The following is a 19561-nucleotide window of genomic DNA, read 5'->3' as shown; positions in this document are numbered from 1 at the left end:
TTATTATTTTCTGACACCTCAGTGCTTATTCTCAGAGAGAGATTCTATGTGTCGTATCGGAAGGTTACTCAGCCAAAGGGTGCAGAATCCCCAAATCCCAATTTACCCAACCTGCAGATCATATTTTACTGGATGACCATTATGGCATTAAAGTGCCAGGTGACATTTTCTTCCTTTGCACTGCTGGTATTTTAAGGCCAAATTACCACTGCTGCCCTCATTTCAATCTATAAACGCAGTTATCCTTCTGCTCTTTGATCCAGAAACATTTTGGAAGTCTCATCATCAGCTGAATCATATAGACTCAAAATGATTGCAAGGAGATAGTAATTATTCAAAAGCTTACTTACTCCATCATCAATGTCAATGATGTAACCACTGTCCAAACAATTTATCCGGTAGTGGTTTACGATTGCCATGCTGAAATGGAACACATTTATTAAATGGTATTTCTAACATTCTTTGACCATTATCCAATGTTCCCATCACATCGCTTGCAATGCTACTCAATTCCTTAACTTACAGTTTTCCCTTCCCTTTGCAGTTATAAAAACCAGAACGCCCAGGCTTGACATTATCTAATCGTTTGGTTTTAACCTTTGATGAATGCGCAATTAACATATTCCCGGAATTGGAGCCTCCAGTGTTTAGGATATTTGAACAGTTTCCTTAAGTAGAGATGGTGAATAACATAATTTCCAATGTTTCACATTGTAAAATCAGTTATGGCAGGTATCATGTGTAGGAAGGAACACCAGATGCTGGTTTACACCAAAGACAGACACAAAATGCTCAAGTAACTCAGCAAGTCAGGCAGCATCTCTGGAGAAAAGGAATAAGTGGCGTTTTGGGTGGAGACCCTTCTTTTCATGTTGGAAAGGGTTCAGTTACACTCTATAGGTACATGAAGCATGCATTCATATTAGGGTTGAATGAGTACCCAATACACTCTTGAGCTCTGTAAAGGTAAGCCACATAATGTGCTTGCCTGACAGCAGACTCATAAAACAGACAAGCTATTTCAAGTTCCATCATGGGAGGAGATTATCACGTGGACAGAGGAAAATATTCAAATATGTTCCCAAAGCCCTCTTGAAAAATACAACATGCCCACTCACTCCCTGGTTCACAATCGCTCAATGTGGAGAGATAGCATTTAAGATTAGGATCAGTTAAGAACCTCATGCATCAGAAGCTATTGTAGGTGCACAGAGTCTCACAAACCACACACCAACCCACCCCTATCAGATGTACAGTCAACCCACATTGGCCTCATTCACATCAGAACCCAAGGGACTGCCTTGATAGTAAGAAAACAAAATAAAGGGAACAAGATAACTAGAACCTTAGTTTAGTTTAGAGATACAATGTGGAAACAGGCTCTTCAGCCCACTGAGTCTGCATCGAATAGTGATCACCCATACACTACTACAAGTCTTTGAAGTGTGGGAGGAAACCGGAGCACCTGGAGGAAACCCAGAGGGAAATCATGCAAACTCCGTAAAGACAGCACCTGTAGTCAGCATCAAACCCGGGTCCCTGGCGCTGCGTTGACCTAGTTAATTGTTTTGTAGTTTGGAGCTGCTTGTGGAGTACTATTATGCAGAAAATTGTAGGTATCCTTTTTCTCCACACAACCAGGAAAGTGTTAAATGATTGCTAACATACAACCGGTTGCAATTTGTTTTGGGTCGCTAGAGGATGCATTGATGCACTGATCATAATTCCTTCCTTACTTGTTGATTACTTGTCGTGTTGTAATGGCTAGGTTCTGGTCACCACGGCTGGGTCTCATTAACAGATTTCCAAATTCTTTGTTTTTTGCCAGCAGGTTCTCAGCTTCCATCCTTGAGACTTCATGGAAACAGCTGGAAGAAATGGAGACAAAAAAAAGTTTAAAAGGATAGCGGTCAACTAAACTGGAAAGTATCCACTCGAATAAAGGTACATGATTAATATTTAATGCCTCTATAACCACTCCCTTAGTTAATGTAGAGGAGTTAACTCTTTCATAACAAATAGGCCAATACTGCCATTAAACAGAAGCCTGGGAGATTTTCATACAAATACTTTGGAAGCACGATGCAATCTTGGGTTTGGTGTCCAGATAATCGCATTATGATGACAACCCCTAATTAGTCTAAACTAACCTTCTCATCTTTGTGCCACACTATCATTGAACTCACCAGGATCAACTAGTAGCTTTTGCTTGGTTGAGCTGACAAGGACAGGATGCTGCTGATTTACATTGCTTTCCTTTAACGTATATGGGAGAATATAATGTTGGATTGGGATTCAATATTCTTCTTACAAGAGTATACAAGGTGCATACTTGAAAACCGTTGAGGCGAGTGATGTAAGAGTGATGAGCATGAAGGGAATTCACAGGGCAGAAAGAATTGAACATAGCAGAAGACAGCATAACAAACAAAAACAAAAACAAAAAAAAATGAAATGGACATGCAACGGGTTCAGGAGAAATTCATCCCCCTTTTACCTCCCTCAACATCAACTAATCCCACTTCCTTTCAACACCTAGAAAGGTACCTCAGACGGTCGTTTTCTACATCTTCGTAGTTGTTTTGATCAAGCTCTGGAGTTGTTGATCGTGGTGGTGGCAGGGGTGGTGGAGAGGACACTAACATTCGGCGTCGTTTTGTCTCCTGCTCAAGTACCTCCTGAAGTCTCCGAATCTGTCCAGGGAGGAGAACCTGGTTGGAAATCTCAAGCTATAATAGAGAAAATTGCACAAGACATTGGTTAGGCCACATTTGTTGTACAAGACATTGGTAAGGTCACATTTAGAGTATTGTGTTCAGTTTTGGTCACTATGTGAAGCTGGAAAGGGTGCAGATAAGATTTACGAGGATGTTGCCAGGACTCGAGGGCCTGAGCTATAGGGAGAAGTTGAACAGGCTAGGACTTTAGTCCTTGGAGTGCAGGAGGATAATGGGCGATCTTGGAGGTGTACAAGATCATGAGAGAAATAGGTAGGGTATATGCACAGAGTCTTTTACCCAGAATAGGGGAAATCAAGAGCCAGAAAACATACAGTAGGTTTGAGGTGAGGGGGGAAAATATTCAATATGAACCTGGGGGCTACTTTTTTTTTTTAAACACAAACAGTGGTAGATATATGTAACGAGCTGCCGGTGGGGGTAGTTGAGGAAGGTACTATCGCTATGTTTAAGAAACATTTAGACAGGTACATGGATTGGAAAGGTCGAGAGGGATACGGGCCAAACACAAGCAGGTAGGTCTTGGCACAGGTAGACGAGGCATGTTGGTCGGTGACGGTAAGTTGGGCCTGTTTCCACATTGTACGACTCCAATACACACCACAACATTCAGAACATGCTCAGTCACAACAATTTAATGAATTGTATTCCCTTACTGATAACCTTACTGTAATTTAAACATTCAAGTTTAGAGCAATGGGGGTTGCCTTACTCCTGTGACACTTATGATAGATTGATTGAATGTATTATTTCATTTCAAAATGGCCTATCTCATGAAGAACAATAGTCTGGAACTTTAAAAAATCCATACAATTGATCACAGTTGCAAACCGCCAAGATCAAATAGAGGTCATTAAATTGTCCCTTTATTAAGAAAATTATTAGCATCTCTTTCAGTACACTTTGAAAAGTGACATTCATATTCCCAGTTGAAGAAAGATGAAAGAAAACAAGATAAAATGTTTCTTCTGATTCCTGATGAATAAATGAATGACATTTGGCTTGCTCCAATTCCATCCGACTGACTTAATATTCAAGCCAAACTAAGTACTCATGTAGAGCATGGAAAAGATCACTAAAATAGGTATTTCGGAATGGGAGCCATATCCTACAACATTTTCATTGGGAATTACTTTAGTCTTTAGTCAGAAGGTGGTGAATCTGTGGAATTCATTGCCGCAGAAGGCCGTGGATGCCAAGTCAATGGATATTTTCAAGGCAGAGATAGATAGATTCTTGATTAGTACGGGTGTCAGGGGTTATGAGAAGCCAGGAGAATGGGGTTAGGAGGGAGAGGTAGATCAGCCATGATTGAATGGTGGTGTAGAATTGATGGGCCGAATAGCCTAATTCTGCTCCTATCACATGAACATAAATTGTGCACCTGATTGGATAAAGCAATATTTTCTTTCACCATTTATCTAAGATAACTAAAGTGGCAATGGAACTGACTTACCTTTGTAACTGTGTGAATGAAGCTTCTCCATTGATCTAGGGCCTCTAAAGTATCTGCCTGTGGAGAAAAAAACCCCACAAACTTAAATAAATTTTGATTTCTGTCTGCATGTTTTCTCCATTACGAGATGGATTTCTCTCAATCTTCCATTTTCCAGTCACAATTCTCTATCTACACTGTCTTCCATCTTTGCCTTCCTAAATAATCAAGGCAGAGATAGATGGATTCTTGATTAGTACAGGTGTCAGAGGTTATGGAGAGAAGGCAGGAGAATGGGTTAGGAAGGAGAGATAGATCAACCATGATGGAATGGACTTGATGGGCCAAATGCCTAATTCTACTCCTATTCCTTATGACCTTATGAGAGTTCAAACAAATCCCAATTCAATCTCAAGGAATCTTCTGTCTGAATCCATTGCAACTGTTGGGACACAATATTAAATTCAACAATTTCAGATAACCAGCATTTCTTGCTGGTGTCGGAACTAGTCAGGTCTGATCAAAGATCATCCACCTGTAACATTAGTTTTTCTCTCCACAGAAGCTGCTCGATTTGTTGAATATTTCCAGCAACCATGTTCTGTATTTATTTAGTGGTTCCAACATTTGATTTTGCTCTAAGCTGCTCCTATTCATATCCATCTATTTACACCTCCACCAGGCAGGTCAGCTGTGATACCAAGCATTCAGTATCCTCCATCAATGTTTGTATCACTTGGACAAACCTATTCTCCATACTTTCTTCTCTTTCAGAACGGGAAAAGGAGACAAAACATGCACTTTAAAACGCTTCACCTGGATGGACTATTTGGGAGCCTGGATGACTCCCATCTCAGGAGTAGGAGTAGGTAGGAAAGTAACAGGGTGTATGTTGCATCTCCTATGGCAACAGACAAAAGTGCCGTGAGATAGGGAACAAAAAGTAGTCATGGAAGTGTGAACAAAGGACCAGTTGAGGGAATGGTTACCTTGGGAACGAACCTTTGTTTCCCTCAACGCTACTCCCTCTTTAGAACTTAAAATATGCTAGATTTTTCTTCCTCCTTGTCCAATTTAATGAAAGTCATTGACTGAAGACCCTTTCTCCATTTTCCCCTCTCTCCACAAATGCTGCCTGATTTGATGAGCATTACTACTATTTTGTCTTTATGTCATGCTGCAAGATCACTGGTTAAAATAACTATTCACTTGGTATGTAAACCATGAGGGCCAAAAAGCATGAGGGTCAACACAAGGAGAAAATGTTACCTTTAACTTTATGTCTCCAGATTTCATCTTCAATATCATGACGTGTTGTCGGTTATTATTATAGATTTTATCGTCTTCCACAGACATGAAGTCTTCAAGATTGATTTTCTCAATATACTGAAAAATAAAGGTTCATAATATAAATGAAAAGGCAAAGAAGGTTGAAACTTTGTCTTTATTTTTATAAACGGGGAATAAAAGCACAAAGTAAAGTTCTTGTTTCCTGAAGACCAGTGGCAGGGTTGTGCAGCGGTAGAGTAAAAGTATATATCAAACAAATAGGAAAGTGAATTTATTATGGGTGCCTTCGAGCCAGCAGCGCCATTCAATGTGATCATGGCTGATCATCCACAATCAGTTCCTGCCTTTCCCCATATTCCCCGAGCCCTATCTAGCTCTCTTTTAAAAGTATCCAGAGAACCGGCCTCCACCGCCCTCTGAGGCAGAGAATTCCTCAGACTCACAACTCTCTGTGTGAAAAAGTGTTTCCTCATCTCCGTTCTAAATGGCTTAGCCCTTATTCTTAAACTGTGGCCCCTGGTTCTGGACTCCCCCCAACATCGGGAACATGTTTCCTGCCTCTAGCGTATCCAAACCCTTAATAATCTTTTATGTTTCAATAAGATATCCTCTCATCCTTCTAAATTCCAGAGTATACAAGCCCAGCCGCTCCATTCTCTCAGCAGATGGCAGTCCCGCCATCCCGGGATTTAAGCTTATGAACCTGCGGTGCACTCCCTCAATAGCAAGAAGGAAAAAGGTAGAAACAGAGAACAAACAACATTTGTCTGTCATTAATTAGATACTTTGGTTGTTATGATATTATGTGCTTTACAAATTATACCATGCAAATGTTCTGATTTCTTGATTAGCAAGGGTGTCAGGGGCTATGGGGAGAAGGCAGGAGAATGAAGTTGACAGGGAAAGATAGATCAGCCAGGATAGAATGGTGGAGTAGACTTGATGAGGCGAATGGCCTAATTCTGCTCCTATAACTTATGAACTTGTAAGGTATGTAGGACTCATGGGTTTTGCTGGACAGGTTCTCAGATACTGGTTTGTGGATTAACTGGCTACTATAAATTGTTCTGAGTAAAGGTGGATGGTGGTCATTGTCGCAGTCTGGAGGGTATGTGCAAGAACACAAGGTTGTAGGAAAATAAGGACAGGGATTGATCTGAGAGCCAGCATAGGCTCAACGGGATGAAGGCCTTCTATGTGGCGGTGTAATACAACATGAAGTAAGGTGAACAATTTAACTACAACAGCCACCCCTGCAAACATCCATGCAAGTTCATTTATCACAGCATTACTTCCTCGAATAATGGCTGCAATATTAATGACATTTTATTTCATTAAATTAAAAATAGCAGCTGCCAAACAAGCGAAGGACAAGATTGTTGAAAACTCTATGGATTGGAACAATGGCTCTCTTCAAAAAGGTAAAAAAAAAAAACACCTTAATTTACAAAGTGCGGACAGAGCTGGAAACTGTTTGCTTTCATTGCAAGATAAGAACTATTTGAAGTTAACTGGCAATTGCATAGGTTTCTGACACTCCTGGGAACTTCTCCAATTCAGTTTAATTATTGTAAACATGTGTTCCTGGATGATGACTCGAGTGAATCCATCTTGTAGGGTCGCTAATGCATTAGGATTATACCAAGACAACACAAAAGTGTCTGAAGAAGGGTTTCGGCCCGAAACGTCGCCTATTTCCTTCGCTCCATAGATGCTGCTGCACCCGCTGAGTTTCCCCAGCAATTTTGTGTACCTTCGATATTCCAGCATCTGCAGTTCCCTTTTGAACACAAAAGTGTAGAATGGTTTCTGGGATTAATGGATAGGAATGCAAGAATTGCTAATGAGAAGAGCTCAAATGTGTTCGCCTATTTTAATTGCAGTCATTTTTAAGAATTCCTTTCCTAGACCCAATAGTGCCTTTATAATCAAAATGGTGAATAAAATGGTAACTAATGCAAAGGAAGCTGGAAAAGTCTGAAGAAGAATTCAAGCCCAAAACATCACCCATCCATGTTCTCCAGCCATGCTGCTTGATGCAACGACACAGAAAGTTGGAGTAACTCAGTATGTCAGGTAGCATCTCTGGAGAAAATAAATAGGTGATGTTTCAGGTCGAGACCCTCCCTCACCCAGTTATGCTGCTTGTTACTCTGGCACTTTGTGTGTCCTTTTTTCTGGATATCCTTCATCGGTCAAACGAGCAAAATTAGGCCCAAGATACTCCATCTTGGCAAAACCATACAAACTACTTACTTTCTCTCCCCCTGCTATTTCCCACCTACCTCATTCCAGCCACAAGAATAACAAAAAATCAAACCATGCAATAAGTTGTTTACTGAGGCTTCTACAAAATGGATGGTGTGGGGGACTAGCTTACAGAAACACACAGTAACATACCATTGGATCCCTGCTGGTCACCTGGAAGAATAACTCGTTCCCTCTCAGCATAGCCCAGTACCTCTTGTATTTCTGCCAATAAAAATTGCACATTAATTGAGGAATATACAATCATTAAATTATTTTCTCTCTTTCAGTTCCTCCCCCATTTCACCCTCCCCAGACCACTTGATACTTCTGGCTGGAAAACAAATTATTTGGATCACCAGTATCACCATGGAGGCTGAATGGAATTCTCAGTTTGATCAAGTCTGTTGCTGTAACACAGGAAACATTTCCCCCCCCCTCCATCTTAAAGCTGCCAGGCCTGTCTCAATGGTTCACAACATACAAACTTGCAAGTAGTTGTGCTATAACATGATAGTTATGTTCCCAAGGAACCTCACATGACAGAAAGTCACATAATATTGAACAGGCTATAGTTGCCTTCAAAGTACCACTATAAACAAGATTTCCCCCATCATGATATAACCAGCGCGGCCAACATAATATAAATACTGTTCCTAATCCATCATCCATTAAGGGCAGTTCGGTGGTGTAGTAATAGAGTTGCTGCCTTACAACTCTCTGCTGCCTTGCCAAAGACCAGAATTCAATCCCAACTACGGGTGCTGTCTTTATGGAGTTTGAATGTTCTTCCCTTGACCGCATGGGTTTTCCCCAGATGCTCCGTTTCCTCCCACACTCCAAAGATGTACAGGTTTGTAGGTTAATTAGCTTCAGACATTTTTTTTTTATAATTGTCCCTAAGGTGTAGGGTAGTGCTAGTGTACGGGATGATCGCTGGACTGCATGAACTCGGTGGGTTGAAAGGCCAGTTTCCATTCTGTATCTCAAAACTAAACTGGATTTCGATTAAGGCAGCCTGCGTTACAACACAACTATATGTATCTTAGGCTTGCCAGCAATATGAGTGAATAAATTAAAAAGATATTCCTTCCAGTACAATTACATCATCAGTCCTTATAAATTAATCATTAGTGACTGTATTAGGCCCAATGCAAATGTCACACATGATCCCAAGCACGTAAACCACTTCTATAATGTTTCAGAAGGAACTGCAGATGCTGGAAAATCGAAGGTACACAAAAATGCTGGAGATACACAGCAGGTGCAGCAGCATCTATGGAGCGAAGGAAATAGGCAACATTTCGGTCGAAACGTTGCCTATTTCCTTCGCTCCATAGATGCTGCTGCACCCGCTGAGTTTCTCCAGCTTTTTTGTGTACCTTCTATAATGTTTCAGTCAGAGTTAAGGGCCTTTCCCACTTGGGGAGTCATTTGCTCCTCATTTGCGTGACATCATTTACGCGTCACGCCGCGAACGTCATTGTGCGCATTAGGCGTGCGGTGACGTAGGCAGTGACACACGGTCGCGTGCGGTGCCCCAGGATTTTGGGATGTACAAAATCTTCGCTTGTCATCTGCGTGACACGCAAATGATGCCCAAGTGGGACAGGCCCTTAAATGATTCCTGCTCAGTTACATTTTGCAATACAACAGATCAACCTCTTCTAGAATCTGGCAGATTGATCAAAACACAGTGAGGTTAATCTTACAATTGCCATTACAATCGTGAGGATTAATTTGTTACTGATTACCACTGAATTTGCAATCAGCTTGGAATTTGAACCCAATGCAAATCTAATGGCTGTGTTAGTAAGTAACATACCCTCATGCAAGGCAAAAATCAATTGTATTAAGCTGGATTAATTTTCCTCGAAACAGTGGCAATTTGCAACACAAGGAGTTGGAAAAGAGGAATGTATAAAATGGTGATTAAATAAAAGGAGTATCTGAAAATTCCATTGGCTGCATTATCTTGTACCATAGCACGACTTGGATGCTAGAATGATTCTATTTGGTTTGCAGGAGTGGGAGTAGACTTATACATTTTATGGATCTTCTATCATAAGATATTCCACTCTGCTTCCAACTGGTGTCAGAGTGGGGTTATAGACATTGAATATGCCTCTGGTACTTGACGTTCACTGCCAGGAATTATTATTAATTTCTTAACCTTCAAGCTTAGTACTGCACCTCCCCGACCCGTACCAGTGTGCGTGAGGTTTTAAAACGCTGATAAGATTTCACATGCAGGAAGTAAACTCTCAAAAATATGTTTTGATCCAAGTACGATTCCACCCATGGGAAAACTTTACGACCCATTGATGAGCAATTGATGCCATTATGCAGGTTGCAGGGTCAGAATTTGGATCAGGTGACTTTGGCCTTTTCCTTGTATGATCATTGTCTGTTGAGACTGCGACATTGACAATATATAATCTAATCACGACCAATCAATCTTCATAGATTAAAGCACAGTAAATTCCCCAGTTGTCAATCTTCTAACGATCTTAACAATTGGAAGGCATGTGGGCCGCACGTAATGTTCATCTGTGAAATGACCAAACAAGGAGATCTGTGAGCCTCAGCACAAAATGGCTACAGTATTAGACACAGGGAAGGCTAGGGCATAAGATTACATCCTAGCTGTGGCACTGGAGACCTGCAGTCCAGAATTAGCTGAGCCCCAAGCCACACTGACCAAGCAGAGTTGCAACACTGACATCAATGATGTAAATAATTACTACCCAACCACTCCTCAGTCATCACCAAAGTGGTGGAAGCCATTATCAACTGTGCTTTCAAGCAGCACTTGCTCACCAATAACCTCCTCACTAATGCTTGGTTAAGGGTTTTTCAGAATGACTATGTTCTAGACTGTAATCCAAATATGGACCAAAGAGCTGAATTGTAGAACTAGGAGGATGACAAAGGTATTTGATGGGATACAACATCAAGGCATCCTGGTAAAACTGAGGCGAGTGGGCAGTAAAAAGGGGAAACTATTTAATAACTGGAGTCATGAATCAGAAAAAGAAAAATGGTGTGGTTGATTGATCAATTGAGCTGATTGATTGGTTGAAAAATACAGCATGGAAGCAGGCCCTTTGGCCCACCAAGTCCATGCCAACCATCAATCGCCCATTCACACTAGTTCTCCCACTTTGGCATCCACACTAATGAAAAATACAGAAGCCAATTAACCTACAAACCTGCACAACTTTGGGATGTGGGAGGAAATCGGAGCATCCAGAGGAAATCCACACAGTCACAGGGAGAATATGTAACCTCCATACAGACAGCTCCCGAGGTCAGGATCGAACCAGGTCTCTGATGCTGTGAGGCAGCAGCTCTACCAGCTGCACCACCAAAATGGTAGTCAGGGATCAATGATCCTTGCACCAAGCTTCCTCAATTTGGAGTCCAAAGCCCAATTATCGTCAGCTGCTTCATCGATGATCTTCCTCCCATTATAATGTCAGAAGTGGGGATGTTCCCTAATGATTGTACAAAGTTTACTTCCACTTGCAACTCAGCAAAAGGAGCAACCTATACCAACTTGCAGCAAAACCCAAGGGGCATTCAGGCTTGGCCAACATTCACACCATTAAAACGCCAGGTGATAACCAACTCCTACAAGTGAGAATCTAACTACTCACCTCACCTCATTACGATCAATCGGTCCCCTTCATCGATATCTTGAGGGCCACCGCTGACCCCAAACTCAACTGGACCAACTAAACAAACACTAAGTGCTGGCTACAGAATTGGCAGCCTGTGGCAACTGAATCAACTCCGGACACCCCAAGGCTCACACCAACATTTTCCCAAAACACTAATGTCAGGTGTGTGATGAAACACTCTCCACTTACCATCACCAGTATACAGAGACTGCAATGCGTACATCTACAAAGTGCACTGCAGTTGTTCAGCAAGGCTACCCCGACAGCACCTCCTGAACTTGTGACATCCACCAGTAAGAAGTACATAGGCACTAGGTGGATGGAAACACCACTATCTGCAGGTTCCCTGCAAGTATTTTTACCGATTTGGAAATATTGCTGGTCTTTTGTCATTACCAGCTGTAAATATTGGAACTCCCAACCCAACATGCTATTGAGGTGCCCTCCCCAGAAGAACTGCAGTGGTTCACGAAAACAGCACACCACTTTATTCTAAAGGACATTTAGCAGTGGGCAGGAACGGGTTGGTCTGGCTGATCCAGACCCAAATCCAGAAAAAGAATGTGTAAAAAAAAAAAAAAGTGTTCTTCCAGTCCATCTATCAGCACCAACTGACACGAACCCATGTTGATAAAATAGAGATTTGTCAAGTTACGCATCACACACTCAAAGGCATACTTGTCAGACAATGACTTGCAAATACCATATAGAGATAAAGAGAAAAACACCTTTGCTAATATAACTCAATGGCTAAAAATGTTGCAAATACCCAGCATTATCTTTCACTAGGCAAAGACACGCACACAGACAGACACATTCCTCTCAGTTTTTTTTTGATCAACAGAGTTGATATATTAATTTTCATGCTTTCACAACAAACATTACCTATCCAGCTGAGTGTTCCAACAATTTTCTTTTATTCCTGATTTTCAGCATCAATGTACTGTCATGTGACCACTGATGGCAAACTGTTCACTGCACACATGCATTAATTATTTTTTAAGTGTCTAAATCTGCATTAGGTGCAGGTGGTGCAGATGCATAGGAACTCTCCCTGTACATTGGCCTTCGACATGTCTCGGGTCTAATCTCATAACTGCTCCAACGTGACATTTCTCTCAAACCAGCCTTTCACAGAGTAAAGTTGTAAACGCTACATCAGTTGTTAATACAGTACTCAAGAGATGCTTTTATACTATTCATGAGTCATCTCTGAACCTAATGGAGACCATTTCAAAATCAAGTTATGCATAACCTTTCTGTCCATCACAGAGCAAAATAATGACTAACGTATGGGACGGCATGGTGGCGCAGCGACAGAGTTGCTGTCTTATAGATGCAGGGACCTGGGTTCGATCCTGACTATGGGTGCTGTCTATACAGAGTTTGTACGTCCTCCCCGTGACTGCGTGGGTTTTCTCTGAGTGCTCCTGTTTCCTCCCAACTCCAAAGATGCACAGTTTTGAAGGTTAATTAGCTTCAGCAAAATTGTAAATTGTCCCTAGTGTGCAGGATAATGCTAGTGTGCGGGGACCGCTGGTCGGCATGGACTCGATGGGCCGAAGGGCCTGCTTCCGCTCTGTATCTCTAAACTAATCAGTTCAGTCTGATATGAATTCAAATTCCAGTGATGAAAGGCTAGTTTCTAGCATACCTGGACATTCACATGATCAGAGGAAACAAAGAATGGGATTAAAAAAGAAAACTGCTATCTAAATGCAAATTGTTGTTTTGTATGTCTACGTGGACAGACATGTTATGGGAGTATACGTGCGATGTGGTAACGTATTATTCACATTGGCATCAGGAAGCAAGATCCACTTACAGTAACTGAGTTGTTCTAATACTGCAAATATTCTCACTTCTGGCCAAACGCCAGGTTATGTCAAGAATCACGTCAATCCAGATAATGTTTACAGCACGTCTTCAAAATGATAAACACGGAACCTTAGATGAGATTGATTATTTGATTCTTTAAGGTTACAAGGAAGGAGATGAAAAATATTTGAATGGGGAATTTCATATAGACCTCAAAAGTTAAAATCAAAAAGGAAAACAAAAATCGACACGGTATTTTGGTAAGGCTGCTTCACTATTGTATAGTAATGGCACCAGGGTAGAGTTTTTTTTACCAAGAATGTAATCCTTCCTTTGTAGAAGTGGCGTGGGGGTGATAGTCAGGAAGTGATGTGCACTTTGTCCAAAGTCCTACTGTCAACCTTGTGTCTCAGTCAGAAAGTATTGGTTTTGGTCATAGACCAGAGACTTGTCGAGGTGATCCAGACTGACATTCTGTTACTGTACCAAAGGAGCGCTGCAATTCAGGAGGGGGAAAAAAACTAGAATCACCCGAGATGTTGGAAAACGGAAGTTATCTAGATTTGTGAGAAGAATACTTCTTCTTCGTAATATTTTGGGTTCAAAATGCACATTCTGATTCAAATCCTATTGAAACCCATTTTCAATAGCATCAACAAGCCATCATCCTGACATTTAATGCCAGGATCCTGTTATGCACTGACAATCCCTCAGTCAAGTGAAAGGTTATTAAAAATGCAGCTGATCGTTAAATGTAGAATTAATCTGCATTTTCCCTTTGCTAGTTCTGGCGGTCTCCAACCCGTAATATTAACCGTTTCTCTTCACACAGAATCTGACTGACATGCCCAGTGCTTCCAGCTTTTTCAGTTTCCTTTTTTGGCTTTAATTGTGCACTCCTGCCATGGGAGAGAAAAACAGACAAAAGTAGAGGATTTTTTTGGAGGAGGCGGGTGTATCCTGTTAGCATTACAGCAGAAGGGGAGACACATTGTGTTTTGTGGCAGTTTTCTCTGGTCAGTAGAAATCTAGCAGAACTGGAACAAGAACTGGAACAATATAACCTCACGAGCAATTATCAACCCCAACCCGCTTCTGCAAAGAAAGGATTCAAGTCTTGGTTAAAAACTCCTGCCTCAGTGCCATCTATCACCAAAATAAATTTGAAAAAAAACTGGGGTCAAATTAATTCCAGTCCCGACTCAATTAAAGTTAAATTGAGCCCGTGACCCGGGATTTTTTGGCTTTTTACTCCCGAATTCGTGGTTTACGTATAGATTGCAAAAACCACAACATTTATAAATCAGACTAAAATCAGAGTATGCCAGGGCAAATCGAAAACTTAATCTCTTTTTCTGCAATAAAATATTCCCAATCAATTTGTTTTGGTTTCTGACACACATGTGGATTTACATAAAATAACGCAATATAATTATAGTCTTGAACTAAACACTTTCTTATTGTACAATAACAAGTGTGGTGACATGCCATTAATCCGGCATGTTTACTTCCGTTCCCACACACCCAAAAGTGCTTGGAGCATTTTAGAATTTTACATCCCGATACTACTCGTGTGTTTATATTACACACATTAAATTCAGTCACACATTTTAAATTAGTGTCAAATTCCCAAATTTCACAAGAAATAAAAACATGGAGTGTTAAAAATAAAGATGATGAAAATGCACGCACAGCCAAACTAGGTTAGTGTGACATAGATTGATGAATCATATCTTTAAATTGCAACCTTTGTTGAATTAATTAATACCAGCCATTGGACCGCAGGTTGGTTTTAGGTTCTTTGGGAAAGCACGCGAGGCAGAATTTTAATTTTAATCACCTCCAACAACCATGTGTACAGTAGGTAAATGCAGGAGGTCAGAACTGGTCATGGCTTGGGCATAAGAGATCATAAGTGATAGGAGTAAAATTAGGCCATTTGGCCCATCAAGTCTACTCCGCCATACAATCATGGCTGATGTATCGCTCCCTCCTAACCCCATTCTCCTGCCTTCTCCCCATAACCCCTTCTCCCCATAAGTATCAAGAGACATTCGGCACAAAATGCTGGAGTAACTCAGCAGGTCAGTTAGCATCTCTAGAGAAAAGGAATAGATGGCGTTTCGAGACTCCTCTTCAGACTATTTTTTCTTCGTCCAACTTGTTAATTAATTCCCACCGTTCCTAACGATTCACTTATTCCACCCCAATTTGCATCATTAGCAAATATAATTGCTATGCATTGAATGTCTGAAACTGTGTAATTTACACAAATTATAAACATTAAAGCTTCCCTGAACAGAGCCCTGGGGCTCACATGTGTAAGAAAGAACTGCAGATGCTGGTTTAAATCGAAGGTAGACACAAAATGCTGGAGTAGCTCAGCAGATGAGGCAGCATCTCTGGAGAAAAGGAATGAGTGACGTTTCGGGTCGAGACCCACACGTTCAGTTTTGATAAAACACCTCGAATGCCACAGATACATCCAACCCTTTAGTTAATTGTACCTATTTTTAACGCCCACTGAAATAAGTAGAAATAAAGAACTGCTGGTTAATACAGAAAAGGACATAAAGTGCTGGAGTAGCTCAATGGATTAGAATACCAATACAAAGGGTATTCTGACCCAAGTTACCCCAATACTTTGTGACCAACTGAATTACTTCTTTTAGCTTGGCACTCAGTGCTGTTGCCTCACATCTCTTGGGATCTGGATTCTATCCTCACCTGTCTACGTGGACTTAGTATGTTTTCTCTGTGATTGTGTGAGTTTCCCCCGGTACTTCAGTTTCCTCCCAATGGTGTACTGGTTGGGGGTAATTTACAGCAGCCAATTAACCGGTGATAGCGAAATTGTAATTGATCGATTAAAAAAAGTACTTACCTGGCTTTTATTCTCTATCTTTTCTAAGTAACCTTCGTAGTAGTTCGGGACAAGGCAGGCTCTGGGTTTATCTGGCCTCGGGGATGCCATACTGGTTGAGTTAGCAGGAGCGGACTATCTTCACGAATGACGACTTGAGCGAGTTGTTCTAAGTGCTTGTTCCAGGAAGTGTGAAGGATATATATGTTCATTCCGGTCCCCTGAGGGGTAAGTGGATCAAGGTGGATCCCGCCCCTCGCCAACATCGATTGGATCTGGGGAATCTGCTCGGGTTGCTTCCAAATTCCTGACATGCCACAGATTGCTGGTCCTCTGTTACCTGACGCCAGGTACACGTGAATAGTTTACAGCATTACGACAATGCCGAGTGGAAGCATCATGCGCTGCAGTCGGGATGAGGCAATATGGATCGACTTGTTGAGGATGGTGACAAATGGCTGGTGATCTGTTTCGATGGTGAAAGTGTTGCATATTATATAGTCCTTGAATTTGGAGCAGGCAAACACCACGGCCAGTAACTCCTTCTCGATCTGTGCGTAGTGCTGTTCGGCAGGGGTCATGGTACGGGACGCGTAGGAGACTGGCAGTTGCAGGCCGTCATGGAGCTGTAGACAAGCGGCACCGAGCCCGAACTGAGAGGCGTCGCAGGTGATGATAATGGGACGCTGCAGGTCAAAAAAGTTAAGTGTGGGGGTACTGATCAGCTTGGATTTAAGGATGTCGAAAGCTTTCTGGTGTTGAGGGAACCAAGCCCAGGCCGTGTCCTTCTTAATCAAATCCCTCAGGGGTGCAGTCAGCTCGTTGAGGTCGGGGATGAACTTCCCCAGGTAGTTTACCTTGCCCAGGAAACGTTGCAGGCTGGGCACATCAGTGGGTGATGACATCTCGGAGATGGCAGCTGTTTTTTGTGGGTCGGGTTTCAGCCCCGAGGCTGTGAATACATGTCCAACATATGTGACCTCTGGGACGCGGAACCGGCACTTTTTGGGGTTGAGTTTCAAGTTGATCTTCCGGGTCCGGTCTAGGACTTGGCGGAGGTTGAAATCGTGCTCAGCGATATCCTTACCGTAGACCAGAATGTCGTCAACGATGATGGCACACGGTAGACCGGCAAACAGTTGCTCCATTGTCCGTTGGAACACCTCGCTGGCAGAGTTGATTCCGAATGGCATTCGGAGGAACTTAAATCTGCCGAAGGGGGTGCTGAAAGTTGTCAGGTCGGAGGAATGCTCGTCAAGCGGTATCTGCCAGAAGGAGCTCTTGGCATCGAGGACAGAAAAGATTGTGGCCGGACCAACCTGTGCAGCGACGTCCTCTACTGTTCTCATGGGGTAGTGCGGGCGTTTGATGGCAAGGTTTAGGTCTTTGGGGTTGATGCAAATGCGTATTTCGCTTTTTTCCTTTTTCGCGGCAACAACCATGGTGGAGACCCACTTGGTGGGTTCGCTGACCGCCTTTACGATGCCCATTTTTACCATGCTGTGCAGCGTCGATTCTACTTTGTCCTTCATAGCGAAGGGGACACGGTGTGGCACACGGACCACTGGCTCGACCTTACGGTCGACTACAATCTTGTAGTTGTAGGGCAGCTTGCCCAGCTCTTCATCAAAGCGGTCAGGATATTCAGCCAACGGGTCCATTAGGGCCTGCACCTTGTAGATGTCACGGTGGAAGGAGACCAGGCCCAGGTCATGGCATGCTTGGATGCCCAACAGGGTAATGCAGTTGGAATCGAGAAGATAGAAAGTGAGGGGCCGAGAGACCGTAAATGTAAACCATGTAAAGGTTTACTTCTGACACCATGTAAAGATGTGTTATCAACACACTGTGACTTTACTTCTTTTATTCATACTGTGGCATTACAGAGAGCACTAGCTGTACGTGGTCTGTCACGGAAACTAGAGAGCGATATGTGGGTGGGGAGGTTGTAATTATACTTGTGATATGGGGAGTGATTAGTAGTGATGAGGTAACTATATTAAGGGTCACATGCATATATCATCTACAGTTTCCTCCCACATCCCAAATATGTGACAGTCACTCAATTGACCATTGTAATTTGCCTCTAGTGCATAGGTGAGAGGTAGAAGCTGTGAGGGAGTTAATAGAATGAAGGAAGAATGGGCTTAGTATAAAAGGAGTGTTTTTTGCTCGGTGCGGACTCAGTAGGCTGAACGCCTGGGTTCCTTGCTGTATCGGTACGGTGGCGTAGTGGTAAAATTGCTGCCTTACAGGCCAGAGATGCAGGTTCAATCCTGACTGCGGCTGCTGTCTCTATGGGGTTTGACCATTCTCCCTGTGACCTGCGTGAATTTTTTCCGGGTGCTCTGGTTTCCTCCCACACTACAAAGATGAGGAGGTTTGTAGGTTAATTGGCTTGGTAAAATTGTCCATAGTCCGTGTAAGATAGTGTTAGTGTCTGCGGGTCACTGGATGGTGCATACTCGGTGGGCAGAAGGACCTGTTTCCTAAACTAAACAAAATCTCTCCAGCCCTGACTCTATCTCTCCATTTTGTCCTGTGTGGTGGCTCGGTCTTGTCTTTCTCCTGTCCACCACCCCTTCCTATTTCTTTAGATTGCATCTCTTTGCACACGCACTCACTCAAACACGCGTGATTGAGTTCTTCTCATTGCATGTTTTGTACTGACTGTGCCTGTGTGTTTCCTCTTTCTTCAGGTGTGGTGCGGTAGCTTTATTGTGCAAACAGGACTTCAGGTACCAAATGCTGTGAAATCGCTGCAGAAACGTAACAGTGGCACTAGTAGCTCCAATGCTAGCCTAACCTAGAGATCATCACCGAGCTTCCATTTAACTGCACCATATCATGCAAATCCAAGGCTGTGCCTCGAAACTTGCCTTGAAGAAAACCGAAGACTCAATTTGGATTCGGCAAACCAAGGCGTGAAAGTTGGCCTTCTAAAATTTGACGTTATTGAGTCTGGCACTGCCTTCAGAAATGGAATATTGTGATTGGTCTTTCATTTCTGATGAGAACAATTACTAGAAAATTGATTGTAAGCTGTAAATTTTGAAATGGTTTTAAAACTGGACAAACTCGTAGCAGTCAACCATTGGTCAGGCTATTGGGATAGTATGTGATCTTCCTCGAAAGGTAACTTGGCATTTTAATATATTTTGACCTTGGGAAGCATCCTATTGTAAAACAGGGGGTCCCATGGCCCAAGTTTCTCTGCATTCAATGGAGAGGAGAAAATCTCCAGAGCTGGGATCTAAATACAATTATTGTAGCTAATTCTGTACTTGTGCCTTCTGTTCATTTAAAGTCAAGGTACTGGGAATGGCCACCTGGAAATTGGATTATAGAACTGAGACAGTGAAAAGTAATGGGCGTCACGGTAAAATTCCTCAATAGAGCAGATCAAAAGCATTTCCCACCTCCCCCGACTGGATATTACCTACAGTGAATTGTGCATCAAATAATGACTGCACTGCTGAGCCTGAGT

General features: G+C 42.3%; 1 protein-coding gene across 1 annotated transcript in view; it reads right to left on the bottom strand.

Annotated features, from left to right (window-relative positions):
• Positions 1–16251, bottom strand: part of LOC116989331 (signal-transducing adaptor protein 1-like) — a 77914-nt gene extending 61663 nt beyond the window's left edge. Inside the window, exons 1-7 of the mRNA XM_033046598.1 lie at positions 16096–16251; positions 7864–7935; positions 5443–5559; positions 4195–4251; positions 2548–2729; positions 1737–1868; positions 351–420 (exon numbers count right to left, since the gene is read on the bottom strand). Of these exons, the coding sequence (XP_032902489.1) occupies positions 351–420; positions 1737–1868; positions 2548–2729; positions 4195–4251; positions 5443–5559; positions 7864–7935; positions 16096–16185 (720 nt within the window). The 5' untranslated portion in view covers positions 16186–16251. The remainder of the gene's footprint in view (positions 1–350; positions 421–1736; positions 1869–2547; positions 2730–4194; positions 4252–5442; positions 5560–7863; positions 7936–16095) is intronic.
• Positions 16252–19561: the final 3310 nt, after the last annotated feature.

This window comes from Amblyraja radiata, chromosome 29, assembly GCF_010909765.2.
Source record: "Amblyraja radiata isolate CabotCenter1 chromosome 29, sAmbRad1.1.pri, whole genome shotgun sequence".
Classification (NCBI taxonomy): domain Eukaryota; kingdom Metazoa; phylum Chordata; class Chondrichthyes; order Rajiformes; family Rajidae; genus Amblyraja; species Amblyraja radiata.
The sequence above is the reverse complement of the archived record's forward strand: the minus strand, read 5'-3'. Positions and strand labels throughout refer to the sequence as shown.